Consider the following 14642-nt stretch of genomic DNA (forward strand, 5'->3'; position numbering starts at 1 on the left):
GATGGGGAGAGGGGGCGGGGGGGTATCACTGTGAGATCAGCATGATATCTGACAGTCAACCTGCTGGCTGCTTTAACTGCCTCGGCGCTCGGCTTTCTGCATGAACGAGGCTTACATACCATAACAGACCATTTTATAATTCGGCTAGCACAGCACTGGAGTTTCTATTTCATGGTTGCTGGCGCGGCCGGCTTCCTTCACAAGTGTGGGATTAAAGCCCCTTCCCGGAGTTCGTACGGCTTTTCACACTGAAACGCAGCTCCTTCGCTCTGGTCCTTGTTACAGCCACACGCGCCTCTGCTCTTATTTCGACATGAGTACACGCTCGACTTCAAGGGGATGGCGCCTGACGAATTATCTCCTCGCTCGTTCTTGTCACACGAGGCCTTGTTCTGGAATAATCAAAAAGGACGCCTTGTACAGTTTTCCTGTCCTTCCTGTGAAGCACCTGCTCCGTGTCTGAGACTGAACAGCCGAAATGAGCTCGATTCACGGGCGTCCAAAAGCAGATTTCAGTGGTCCGGACTGGGAGGACGACGCAGCCCAGGGGTCGGACTGCACGTTTCCAATACGGGAAGGCTGCTTCACAGCCAGGAGGAATAATGGGAACTCGTGTTGGCTTTTTGAGCTAAAACACTATCAGGTGTGTGGAAATGAGCTTTCAGAACGTGCAGCTGCTCTTTCAGGGAAGCTGCACAAGTTCGGAAAGAAATCTGACAAGGTTCCAAGTTTGCATCGGACAAACCAAGACTACCGCCTGTGGTTCGTAATACACCCATCTGCAGAACGAGGGGTTTGACATTTCTATGTTATTCTGATGGGAAGCTGGAGCACACTTTGACCCCATGACCTTGAAATCAATGAGGATCATCCTTGACCCATGAGGTGTCCAGCTGTGCAGTTTGATGCTCCTACGTTACACTGTTGCAGAGTTAGAGCACGGACAAGGTTTTCATAGAGGGGTTGCATAACTTTGACGTTTGACCCTATGACCTTGAAATCAATCGGGATCATCCCCGACCTGTGGGGTGTCCAGCTATACAGTTTGACGTTCCTACGTTACATGGTTGCAGAGTTAGAGCATGAACAAGGGTTTCATAAAGGGGTCAAAACAGAGCTTGACCTTTGACCGCTTGAACTTGAAATCAATCGGGATCATCCCTGACCCGTGAAGTGTCCAGCTATACAGTTTGACGTTCGTACAAGACACGGTTGCGGAGTTACAGCACAGACAAGGTTTTCTTAAAGTGGTCACATGTGACTTTGACGTTTGACCCTATGACCCTGAAATCAATCGGGATCATCCTCGCCCCGTGGGGTGTCCAGCTGTGCCACGTTATACGGTTGCAGAGTTAAAGCTCGGACAGGGAATTGTCCACAGACGGACAGAACCATACCGTAACACGACCCGACATGTAAAAAAGCAGCAGAAAGAGGAATTACAGATCAGGTTTGAAGGTGAAACAGAACCAGTTTAAATCGTCCCTCCGTAGTTTGAACAGCCTCCGGCATCAGGAAATCATCCCTTGAATTAAACTCACCTTCAGTCCGTCGACGCCTGGAACTCCGGGAGGCCCCAGCGATCCCTGAAAAATAAAAACAAACGTTCTCTTTTAGCTGGATTTTCATCGTTACATTCAAAAATACAGTACTTTTATAACATACGGCATATATATATATATTTCAAGTAAACAACATTAACTTGACCTGAGTGCAGCGGAGGGCGATGATGTTTTTCAAAACAAACTTCTGATCTTCGCATATATTTGAAAGCTTAATATTTGATACATTTGCTGGGTTTTCCTGTAACTTTAGTTTCAATTTAAACTCAATTTTATCAGCTAGAATTATTTATTTATTCCACTTTAACTCAGTGTTAACTCCGTTTCACACCAGGCAACGTGTTTAGTTTTTATTTTTACTTATCTGAAGTGATCAATTGTTTTTTTAAAGTTTGGTCCCACTGTTCAATGAGGGTAAAAAAGCAGTTATCAATTAAGCTGTAAACAAACTTTTACATCTTATTTATTATTTATACGCAGTTACAGCGGATGACGTAAAAAAGGACAACGCTGACTCATTTCTTGCTAAATATTGTGAGCAAACATATTTTTACTCTCTGCTCGTTTTCTTCATCATTTAGATTTAAAGGGCAAATATTTACCATTAACTATGAGCCTTTGCAGCTATAAATATTGTTTTATCATATAAAGATATTAAATAACTAAAATAAAGCTGACCAACTATTTACTTGAAGGGATAAAAGAACTCCGATAATGACCCTGATTCAGGGCATGAATGGTGTTCCACTGCTGTTTTATAAATTTGTGTTATAGTTTTTTAATAAAACTTTCTTTGTTTCCTTGTTGTAAAGTGGTACCAACGGTCCTCGGTTGACTGGTTACCGCGGTAACGCTCACTAAGAGATAAGAGGGTGTTGGTTGAAGAAGCGAATAAAACAAGTTTCACTTTCTTTAAAATCAAATTTGTTTTTTTATTTTTTAATCTAAGAGGACTGAGTGAACACGACCCCCCCCCCTGCGGAGGCGATGAAACTCGACGAACTCTCTTGTGCCGAACAACAGAAGATCTAATTGAGTCGCCTCAGGGCCTGGATTATGAATCATTACCAGGGCTGTGTGTCATCATTGACCCCTTCACACACACACACACACACACGAACACACACACCCTCTGTGGCCGGCGGGAGGCCTTGCCGACAGATGACAGCTCAGACAGGAAACGTCTGATTGGGTTACGCTGAACAAACACTGGCAGCTACCTGATGGCTGCACACGGCTTACATCTGTTTCCCACATCAGCCCGGATCACCTCACTTAACTCCACGTCCCCCTGCTCGCCGCCGCCCGCCTCCCCCACCCGTGTTTACTCGCCCCCGACCGCGGCCCTCTATGTCAAATCTCCGGGTAAATACGTTTAACGCCCAACGTATTTTCACAGCCACTCGCGCCACTTTAGCCAAGTTACCATCAAACCAATAACATTATTCCAGAGCTAAAGATGTTACCTTTTGGTATATTAAAGAAAAACGAAAGTCGGCTTTATTGGAAAAATACACGTACATGTAATTTAATAGGCGAGAAATGGTGGTTAAATGGGGGGGGGAGAGAGAGAGAGAGAATGGGTTTCTATAGCTTACCTTTGGCCCTTGTGGCCCCTCAGGACCCTATAAATGATAAGAAAGACAGAGGGAGATTTATTGGAATAGAAACACAGAGAAAAAAAAAAAATAAAAAAAAAGAGTCCATGTCAGATGAAATAACACACTTTCCAGAGCCAACAGAGAGGCTGGTGAACTCATGGGAGGATTTTATGCAGCGAGCTCACCCCCTTCGGGCGAAAAACCGGATCACAATCAAACCCTTGTTTCAGGACTTTCCTTTTTTTTAAAAAACAGAGCTGCACCAGAAACATGAATCTCCAATGAGACCGCGAACAGCGAAAACTCTCATGGTTTTATCTTCTACGACGAACCGTGCCTTGGTTTGTTGCGGCGGCCACCCGACTCGTTCGGTTACCCCGAACGGGCCGAGATTTGGAAAGCTTTGTAAAATAATAATAATAAGTTGAACATATCTGAGAGGATCATCAGCCTTCTCCGTGGTTTGGTGACCAATCAATCTTGACCAGACTGACGAGTTAATGAAACGGATCGCCGCTGATATAAAACAACTCCTATTTAGAGGAATTTCCACACAAATGTTATTTTATAAACTTTCAATCGTCACCATCAAGCTTATATTCCGTGGCTTTTTACGAGGGGTCGCACAAAATTAGGGAAATATGCAACCGCAGCGCCCCAAGGACGATATTAGTTGAGATAAACTCACGTTCTCTGGTTCCAGCGCTCAAAACACCGGCAGCAGCTAGCTGTAGGACTTCCTGTCTGAGCTGAGGGCGTTCAGTGAAGTTGGGCAAAGTTTTTTTTGCGATATTGACGTCGAGCACAACGATGCTGCGTTATCGCCAAGTTTCCCAAACATCAGGCCTGGTGTTTACGTGGAATTTAACGTTTGTTAGCGAGTGCAACCACCGGCAGCAGCTAGCTGTAGGACTTCCTGTCCAACCTGGAGGGTTAATATCAACAGAAAGATTCGGATGTTTTGCGGTCGGAGTGGTTTTCAGATGGCGGTGTTGTCGGTATTTAACTTCCTAATTAGAGAAACGATTCAAAGATCGACTCGGATCGATTCGGACGGTCGGAACCTCGGACTTCACGTGGTTCCGACTCATCTCGCAATCTGGCGTCCTCCTGAAGAGAGCTGCGGCAGCGAGACTTGTTCCCCCAGTTTCTCTCTGTGGCAGAAGTAAGGGAGAGCTCTGCACTCGTGAACAGATGAGCGGGTTTTCATAGACATTCGGAACCCAAGCAGGTTTCTCTGGACCACATCTTTTTAAACGGGGGTGCCCGATCCCGGTCCTGGTCCTGGAGGGCCACCATCCCGCAGGGTTTAGGGGTTTCTCTGCTTCGACACATTCGATTTGAATGACTGAGTGACTAACAGGCTTCGGCAGAGCTTGAAGAGCCGGGAAACAACTAAAACATGCAGGACGGTGGTCCTCCGGGACCAGGGCTGGACCCCACTGATGTGAATGATGACAGAACGCAGAGAATGTGTGGAGGATGACTCTCAGCTACTATCACACCAGGTTTTAGCTCAATATCTGTAAAGCTGGCTGAGTTTCAGCCAATTTCAGTGTTGACTCTAGTCCAGAGGTGTCAAACTCCAGGCCTCGAGGCTCCGCTGTCCTGGAAGTTTTAGTTTTTTTCTGCTTCAACACACCTGATTCAAACGGTTTAATCACCTCCTCACCCAATCATCAAGTTCTCCAGGAGCATTTCTATAAGTCATCCATTTAAACTGGATGTTTTAAAGCAAGAACACGTCCAAAACATGCAGGAGAGAGACCCTCAAGGAACGGAATTTGACACCTGTGCTCTAGTGGATTAGCTGGACTCCAAATGTTAGAGTTTTATGATGGATTTTTCAGCTTCGTTAAAATCTGTCCAGTGGTTCATGAGATAACTGAACGCCTTTCAAAAGATTTATCTACAACAGGTAAAATATTAAGTGTTATGGCAACAGGTCCAATACCTGTGTCATTCCACGGACATCTTGGTAAAGTAAAGGGTTAATTTCACGTAACCGTGAGCTTAACCAAAAACTCTTTATCTAGAAAAAATGCGATGCAAATCAGTTGTTACAATTCATTTTCTTTGTTTCAATAAAAAAGAACGCACAGTTTACACGGTCAAAAACAATGTTGCTCCATGCCCGTGTCATCCTCCTTCCTTCTGTTATCATTTCTACTGCAGCATAACATTTTACAGGAAGTACGCCCTGTTACAAATAAAACTAAATGCTTACCTGAACTTATAACAACCTTACTTACTAAAAATCACAAAATAAAAACCAAGAAGCATTACACAAAATATGTCATCCAAACATTTCTCGTTTATGGCTCTAACATTAAGCCTTCGGGATCTTTCCACAGAAGCCCACTTTCAAAAGATCTGAGATCTCGTTTTGACACTTTTCACGTTTGGCAGTTATCCCCATTTCAGCTCAGAATCTACATCCAGTGGAGCCTCTGGGCCGTTCAGCTGCAGCTGGGTTAAAGCCGAACCTTCAACGACGCCATCTTTTTCTGCTTTGGTCCGTGTTGAAGCGCCATAACCCCCCCCCAGTGAAGAAAAAAAGAGGAGCAGCCAGTGGGGTAACATCCAAGTTGAAAAGTTTGACTGTCGGTGCAAGTTTCTGCGCAAACGAAGGAAAAGCTCGGCGGCGCCAAGCCGTGACTTAATAATGAGCGGCTCTCCGGCGGGAAGGAGCCGTCCGTCGGAGCGTACCTTGTTGTGTTTGTGTTGATGAAACCAAGAGACAATAACTAGATCTCCAAGATAGTCCTCTTTTATTTTTTCCCCCCTTTTTTTTCCCCAACATCTCTCTTTAGCAACACGTTCTCACGTATCCAAACACACAAACACACACACAGTTGCAGCTCATTTATAGTGCATTCCATCGGCACATTTAACAAAAACCCTCAATAAAACCATTTTATTATTCCAACCAGCCAAGAAAAAGGGCCCTTTTTTTCCCCGCTGGCCTTCAAAGGTCTTTGTTTGCTAACCTCAGCAGGGTTCAGTCAACATCTTTATGACTAACCAGGTATGTGAGAGCATGCGCCACTCGCCCGAGTGCTAATTAACTTGGCCAAATCTGAGAGAGCTCAGGAGCTACTTGGAGAAAAAGAGTTTTGTTGGGTTTTTTTTTCCTTCTTCTTCTTTCTCCCCACCAGGAAAGTCAAGAGCCCTCGAGGAAGTCCGGGCTCTCTTGTTTCTCGGCGCGCGGGGCCTTAAACACAGAAAGCTGAGGACAAATTAAATGTCTTCGTAAAGGGGAGCTTTGACGGGAAGAAACGCCGGGACGTCAAACCCCCGTCTGCACAGAACGGACGATGTCAAACGGGACATCGAGCGGTTCCGCCGGCCCGATTCCCACACTCAGACGGCTGGCACTTCAGCTCCCAAAAGGAACTCTCCGGAGCGTGCGGCTCGGCTCTCGCTCGGCATTTACGGGAAAACTAATTTGGCACTTTCGAAGCTAGACGGGCTCCCGGGTGCAGGTCGGAGCATTTGTTCAAGAGCTTCTGTTCAACTTACGAGCTTCGCGACATAACTTCGTTTCGCTCCGAACTTACGCCCGCTTCCAGTTTGACAGAGAACAGACGTTTTCTTTGCAGCGAGAGGTTAACACGACTCTGAGGACGGGAGGCGCTGTGGAGCCCTTAAGACGCGTGTCGCACTTGAAGTGCCTGCAGGGCGGTTGATCTCAGAGGCCCTTCAATAACGCCACTTTTACCGGTGCACCACTACGAAGAAAACAGACGGCCCAAGAAAGATGGCATACAGTCGACGCTGAACAGAAGATTCCTTTTTTTCCTCCTTAAAATCGGTTCAGTGGATAATCAAGACGCCCGGTTCCGACCAGGACGACTGACAGCCTGAAGAATTGTCCAGAGCTGTTAAAAAAATAAAAAATAAAAAAAACACGAGCAGATTGGTTCCAAACATTACTTGTTTAAATATCTGCCAAGAGCATTAATTTATTCCACAGAGGACCTTCTGAGCGATTCCCAAACATCTTCGGCCTCTCGGGCTTTGGCCTCGCACTAAAAGAAAAAACAATCAGGAACGCCGAAATATAATAAGCGTGTCCTCGTTTTTCAGCTCCATTGGAGAAATTAGACATCTACGGGCCTGTTGTTCATCACAAAAGAGGAAAAAAAAAAACCAAAAAAAACCAACTGAGTGTAAATTTGGAACGAGTGGGTTTTAAGATGGCCGAATCTTTGCAGCGTTACTGGAAATAACACCAAAACACAGATGGAGACGGTTCTTCCCAGTTATGCATGGATCTTATTTGAGCTTATTTAATATTTCTGCAGAGGAATGTTCCAAATAAATACTTTGCACGGGGCTTCAGGCCACCTTCAGGGAGCTAAAGACCCCTCTAATTTACCCCAGAGGAAACTTATGGCATGGATGGTCCTGAACCCAGTCCTGAAAATATTTCCTTTCCTTTTTTTTTGTCCCCCCTCTCTCCTCCCCTTCTCCTCCTAGTTGCTCCACAAGAGTTTAATCCTCCTAACCATCACCACATGTCCTGGAAGGCTGCTGGAAAACTCAGGAATCTACTTTTGCCTCTTGAACAATAGCATCTACGTAGATTTTGGACCCTCGCCTCACGAGAGAGGAAAACGTTGGTGAAGCTGGACGCCGAACTCCCTGACTTCGGCTGAAAAGTGCTAAATGTTAATTATTCTCAGCTAAAATGGAGACTGATGGTCAACAGCTTTATTTGTTATTGAAGGCGAAAGGTGATAATGTTTTACCTTTTTTTTTTTTTGCTGGTGTCTGCACGTGCGTAGCGTTAGCAAAATATCCCACAAACCATGGGATGGGTTTTAATGAAACTCTTGGAAAGTAACCAGTGGATGCATGGCGTCAACCCCCTTCAATATGGCCGCCACAGCAAAGGCAAAAATGTCTCCAACTCAGCAGATTTTACAGATATTGAGCTAAAATCTGGTGTGTTTGTAGCTCGGAGTCATCCCCAGCATATACTTGAAATACAAAACAATCGGGCAAAATCTGCCTTTTCAAGTTTGCTATTAACGGTTGCAGTCAGATGTCTGTCTGTTAGCAAAATATTTCATGAACCACTGAACGGATTTTATTGAAGCTCTCCCAGAATAATAAATGAATGTACGTCTACAACGGATTAACTTTGGGAGTGGACCCAATTTAAGATGGCTACCACAGCTAATCAACATTAGCCAGCACAGAAATGGCTACAACTCAGTCGGTTTAAAAGATGTTGAGGTACGGTTTGACGCGGTAGTAGCTGAGAGTCATTCATAATGCGTACTCTGAGCATGACACCCATATCCCCTGAGAACATGCATAATGTTTTTTTTTTTATTTTAAAACATCTACAGTACAAGTTCCTCTCTTCTCAGCGTACAATGATCTTAGTTTTAAACTCTGGCGAAAGAGAGAATAAAAGTGCGCCGTTGGCATGCGTTCCTGTGTGATGACTTTATTTTCCTAATCTAATCTAATCTGAAGTGGAGGAGCATTTAAAAAATCTAAATCTAATCTAAACCTCTAAATCTAAAATCTCATTTTTGCTTATTTCCTTAAAACTGTGGCTGACAATCAGCTTTCGGGCCGAAAACCAAGGTTCTGGCATTGTGAAGGCTCCGCGTCGCAGTTTTCGCTGCAGCTGGCTCACGCTGATCTCTTCCTGTTCAAAAACGGGAGGCTTGGTTCCAGACGATCACGCTGCTCCTTAAAAGCACATCAGTGCCAAGTGTTAACCAGGCCTGGGAGGTGTACGGACCTGTAAAATGGTGAGCTTTATTTTGAGCATCAACTGTCAAAACCACTACATTTTACCGTCCCATTGTTTAAATTCCCTTCAATAAAATGCCAGAGGTAGTCCGATCATACATTACGGACCCCAATATGGCGCTCCTCCCACCCCTACCTGTTTCCTGGAGCTGTCAGTCAGCTGTGTGTCATGGCTGAATGTGAGAAATTCCCTCTGTGCTACATTTTCTGGCAGCAAATGAAACACAAAAAGGGTCACGGTTTGTTTCCACGTGATGTTCTTTCAAAGTTATTAGCTGTGACATCAGTCAAAGAGTCACAGAGTACGGAGAAAGGGAGATCCGCCTTCGTCCAGGCTAGTTTTAGGTTAAAATACAGCAGCGCCATGAATTTTGCTGCCCTTTCTGTCGCACGAGGACAAAGCTAAAAAATAACACGAGCAACTTCAGCTTCTTGAAACGAAGTTTTTCCAGTTGTTCGCTGCATCCTTTCTCAACGCGACTGAAAGGTCGAGGAGAGATGGATTCGGAAAGAAAAGCTCTCTGAAGTACTTCCTGCCTCGGCTACCGTTTCCTCCGCCCCCCATCCATTCGTGGAATCCGACAGCCCCGTGTGATTTTGTCCCATTATTTCGCTTCTCTGCAGCTTTTGTTTTGACCTTTTCTGTGCAGCTTTTATGGGGAAGCTTTAATCAGAAGCTTTATTTGCTGAATGCCGCAGGCGGCATTAACTTGCTGTTAACTGTGGTGTGGTTTGTCCCTCATGTTTCGAGTTTGTGAGAGAAAATGGTGTTCTGGTTACCATAAAACGTGTCATTAACATTAACTATGACCACCTAAAAATACCCAATTACTACATGTGCAGTACAGTAACGACTAGAAGCACTCAGAGAAACCTCCACCAGGGCCACAAATTAAAAATTTTGCGATCTGGATCATAATTTGGATCAGAACCAGAATTTAATCCGTTGTTTTTTCTTCCAACCCCAACATTTCCTGAACATTTCCTCCAAATCTGTTCTTTAGTTTTTACCTGATCTTTGCTGGCAGACAGACAAACAAACCAACGGACACAACCGGAAACAAAAGGGGTCACATGTAGGAGCAGAGAGAAGGTTTTAACAAAGGGATCACCTGTGACCTTTGACCCCATGAACCTTGAAACCAACAGGCATCACCTTTTACCCCTGAGATGTCCTGCTGAGCAGTTTGACATTCCTACATCACACTGCTGCAGAGTTAGAGCACTAGGTCAGCTGTGATGGTGACCTTTGACCCCATGACCTTGAAATCAGTGGGGATCACCCTTAACCTAAGATGTGTCCAGCTGTGCAGTTTAATTTTCCTTCTGTTGCATGGTTGCATAGTCAGCACAAGGTCATCAGTGACCTTGACCTTTGATCCCATGACTTTGAAATCAATGGGGATCACCCTTAACCTAAGATGTGTCCAGCTGTGGAGTCTAATCGTCCTGGTATCCAGCTGCAGAATCAGAGCACGGGCTCATCTGTGACCTTGACCTTTGACCGGATCACCACCAAAATCTAACCCCTCGTTCCTTGTTCCATGTTCGACGTCTCCTGAAGATTTCATGAAAATCCGTTCAGGACTGTTTGAGTGACCTGGTCCTCAGACAGACAGACAGACGGACGGACAGCTGTTCCGGACAACACGACCTCCTTGGCGGAGGTACTGAAGCAAGAAGGACGTCCGTAAAGCTTCCGTAACGTCTGCCTCACACATCGTTTTCTGCTCGTAGCTGACTCTAATTCAACTCGTTTCTTTAACTTCTGTCACACATCCTTTGTGTCCACACTGTAGGAAACGCTGCTGAAGGCCACGCTTTAAACGTCTCTTCAAACAGAACAAGAAAAACCCCTTTGATGAAAAGATTCTGTGTTTTGGAAGCTTTTTTCCGTTTAAAATGGCGCAAAGATACACAAAATGTTTACGGATTTCAGGAGGCTTCCAGTAGGAGGTCAGTTTCCTTCCGAGGTACATACCTTTGGGTGACAATGTTCGTTTTAGATATTCAGAGCTTTCCGTGAACCAGACGACCTTAACCCTCCCTGTGGCCTTCGGGTCAAATGGACCCAAAGATACACGGGCCTGTCTTCCTCTCTTCAGTTACGAGGAGCTTCAGGAAGGTTAAGATCAACTAACACATCTTTACTGTTTGTCCCTGACTGGGCCAGACTACCTCAGGACTCCATCTCTGATCTGGTCCTTTTTTAAATCTAATCTTTTTATTCCGGCAGGCTTTCAATCCCTAACGGCACTCTTGTGTTTTTGTAACGCGGAGCCCTTTGCGCACCGTTTGGCTTTATGAAGAAATGTTGACTGAAAGTTAGTTCTCACCATGGGTCCCGTTTCTCCTGACTGCCCTGGATCACCCTGTGAAGAAAAATCAGAAAACACAACAAACCCTCAGGAAATAGTCCAAAAATGGTTCTAATATCAGTGGGGTTTTAATCCCGGTCACATGACAGATACAGTAATCTGGTTAGAAACGTCCAGCATGAAGGCTAATTTCCCATCCGGGGGGGTCTTTGTGTTGTGTTGGACCACCTGTACCCCTCCACTGTCTGCAGACTCTAATTTCTGCTTTTGGTTCAGACTTGTATCTCGTTTGGGCAGACACCTTTAAAAAAAATATGTTTTTTTTTACATCTTTGCAACATCCACTGAACGCTTCTGGCCCTCCGGAGCGAGGAAATAAAACCATAAAGGAGAAGCCGTAACTTCTTGGAAAACTTTTTAACAATTTCGGCAACTTCTTTAAGAGGAACCGAAAACAATCGTTAAAAAAAAAAAAAGTTGGCCAGAACCACATAAACAACTCCTAATATATTTGCTTTCCGACTGCGATCCCTGCCAACGCTGTAAAGATCAGCTGGAGCCCAAAGACGGTTTTATGGCTGAACATGACTGAGAAGCTTTTTCTTATTGCCTCTTTGCCTTCGAGCTGACAGAAAACGAGCAGGACGCCCGTGGCAGGCGCGAAGACGTGAAAAATATATTCGACTAATGAAAGAAAAACAAAACAATCGGGCAAATATAAATCCGTACACTCCAACATTTAGTTGGGGGGAGGATTTGCATTTAGCTAGTCATCAGGGTAGCATTAAAAATAAAAAATAAAAAGGTTTTCGTTGGCATTAACCATCAAAGCAATACATCAAATTAAATTAAATATCACTGCAAACGGAGCGAAACGTAATAAGAGAAGCGCTGGGTCTTCGGATGACGTGACCCCCCCGGATTTAATTGCATTTTAATGACACGTGGACAGCCTAGATTAGCTCAGATCCATGACTCACGGGTACGCCTGGCAGACCTCTGGGTCCGTCTTTCCCGGTGTCCCCCGGCGGGCCCCTGGGTCCGGGAGGGCCAGGCGGCCCCGGAGGCCCCGGTGGTCCGGCTTGGCCCTGATCGCCCTGTGTGGCAGAAGAGAACATTCCCGCATCATTTCGGACGTGACGCCGCTGGAATCCGCGAACTACAGACGAACGATGACAACGAGAGCGGCGCGGCGACGTCCCGGCCCGGCTGCCGCTCACGACGGGGACGACAATTTGTAATTTGGAGGCTAAAACGTTTGGAGGAGATGTAACGTAATGACTTCTAGCTGAAGCATTAATCCTTTAAAAAGGCATGCAACCCTAACTGGACTGTGCTTTGCAATGAGTCACATTTGTCAAAGAATGGTTTTATTAATCTGGGGGGAAGCAGGGAATATGTGTGGTCCGTATTTGTCAAGAAACTGAGAAAATCTCACGTTGACTAGAAGAACGTAATTCTTTTTACTCCAAAAAGCTTCAAACCAACCAGTAGTTCAGATCTCTTGAAGTGCTTTGAGGTTGGCTCTTGAACCACTACAAAATGGACTGAAATGACGAGCTAATGGCTAGTCAGAGCAGGGCCAAGACCAAAGTGGATCACTTGTTTTTAAAATATCAACCTTTACATTGGCATCGGTTTCACATTACGTGTTTATTTTTGCCTTAAATATTCAAATATTCCCACAGGAAGTGCCGGAAGTGCTACAGCTAGCTGCAGCCGTCGTTTTTCAAGCTTGGAACTTCACACATTTCAGTTTGAACTGATGAGGAGCAAAACGTCCTCGCAGAATAATAATTAAAAAAAAGAAGTCTTAGGGTTGCCATGTCCTAAGTGGCTGATTACACAGAACTCAAAGGTGGTGGACATCAACGGTGTCCAATCTTGGTCCTGGAGGGACACCGTCCGGCACGTTTTAGGTGTTTCTCTGCTTTGACTCACCTGATTCGAACGACTGAGTGATTAAACGGCTTCTGCAGAACTTGTAGAGCAGAGAAACAACTAAAACATGCAGGATAGTGGCCCTCCAGGACCAGAACTGGACACCGCCGGTCTCCACCAGCTTAGAGTTCTATGTAATTAACGGCGTAATACAAAACTGGAACGGATGGGTTTTAGGACGACATAAAACCCCATTTGGTCCTGGCCCGGTTGAACCAACCATTAGCTTGTCAATTCAATCAGGATCAAACTTTATTTGTCCCAACTGAGGTGATTCAAAAAGCTGTTAACAACCATTAAGATATCAGTTGTTTACGACCTTTTCCGCAAAACCACAATTCAAAAGACCCGGACCCACTGCTTTCGGGATGTTTCCTTTGGAAACTGTCAGGAGCACGTGTGACATCTGCGAGGTTTGCATGCACTGGCCGGAGAGACACGGTCTGGGACAAAGACACGAGAAAAGGACACACCCACTACTACCTTAATGAGCCGCCGCTTTATGAGCTGCTGGTCAGCGGAAAGAAAGCCATGATTGATCTTTGGGAAGACCATCTGAGCAGGTGTGTGAGGTCAAGAAGTCGGAGGTCAGAGGTGACAGAAGGTTGAAGGAGGATAAGGTCCCAGAAGAAGAAGCAGGAGGAGGAGGAGGAGGAGGAGGAGGAGAAGCCAAATGCAAAGAGAAAAAGTTTTGGTTAGAAAGCCCCGTGTTCATGAACCCCCCGAGACGAGTGCCTTCACAGACGGAGGGAGGGGAATCCGCACACTTCCCCTCCGCCGAGGTGGTTGGCTTCAGCCGCCTGGACCATAATTACCATCTCTGGGTGGGTGTGAACGCACCACAATGGATTCAGAGTCGCAAAAAAAAAAAAAAGGGATTTCCTCCTCATCTGTGAAAGCACCGTCATCGTCACCGTGCCCGCCGCCGAGTCCGACCCTGAGGAGCTGCACACACCGGGACGACTGTCGGTCGGCTTTCGGAGCCGAGGCCGGTCTCTCACCTTCGGCCTTTCAACGAGTGCACTGCGCCACAAAAACGCCCCGCTGGTTGTTTTTTTTTGGGTCGTTCCGTTGCTGAAACGATTCTGAGGACCAATTCCGCGGTTTGAAGGATTAGCGGTGAACCAAGGTGCGTAAGGGATTTGCTGCTTTTGGTCACTGTTGAGAACTCCCTTTAGAGCTCCTTGCATTTAGTTTTTTTTTTTCTCATCGACAGTGGACACGAGCCAGACCATGCCCTGGTTTCAGGATACTGATTCTTGTTTCAGTTAACTCCATATTACAGGGCTGTAAAAGGCCACCTTTGCCTTTGCCTTCAGTGGACGACTCGGTATGTAAAATGAAACAGAAATCACCTAAGTGAAAGACTGGCAGTGGCGACTGGGAGGAGAAGATAACTATTGGCTGGGTGTGATTGATTGTACGGGGGGGGGGGGGGGGGGGGG

At 45.6% G+C, this 14642-nt stretch overlaps 1 protein-coding gene across 15 annotated transcripts in view; it reads right to left on the reverse strand.

Moving 5' to 3' along the window:
- The window catches only part of LOC108234861 (collagen alpha-1(XXV) chain), a 176698-nt gene that overhangs the window by 47113 nt on the left and 114943 nt on the right, over positions 1–14642 (reverse strand). For 12 of the 15 annotated variants that reach the window (XM_017414414.3, XM_017414415.3, XM_017414411.3 and 9 more), the window contains exons 7-11: positions 13681–13752; positions 12237–12353; positions 11275–11310; positions 3161–3187; positions 1542–1586 (exon numbers count right to left, since the gene is read on the reverse strand). In XM_017414414.3, coding sequence (XP_017269903.1) covers positions 1542–1586; positions 3161–3187; positions 11275–11310; positions 12237–12353; positions 13681–13752 — 297 coding nt within the window. The remainder of the gene's footprint in view (positions 1–1541; positions 1587–3160; positions 3188–11274; positions 11311–12236; positions 12354–13680; positions 13753–14642) is intronic. The other 3 variants (XM_017414417.3, XM_017414420.3, XM_017414408.3) reach the window with 1 other exon arrangement.

The sequence above is a fragment of the Kryptolebias marmoratus genome, linkage group LG7, assembly GCF_001649575.2.
Source record: "Kryptolebias marmoratus isolate JLee-2015 linkage group LG7, ASM164957v2, whole genome shotgun sequence".
NCBI lineage: Eukaryota > Metazoa > Chordata > Actinopteri > Cyprinodontiformes > Rivulidae > Kryptolebias > Kryptolebias marmoratus.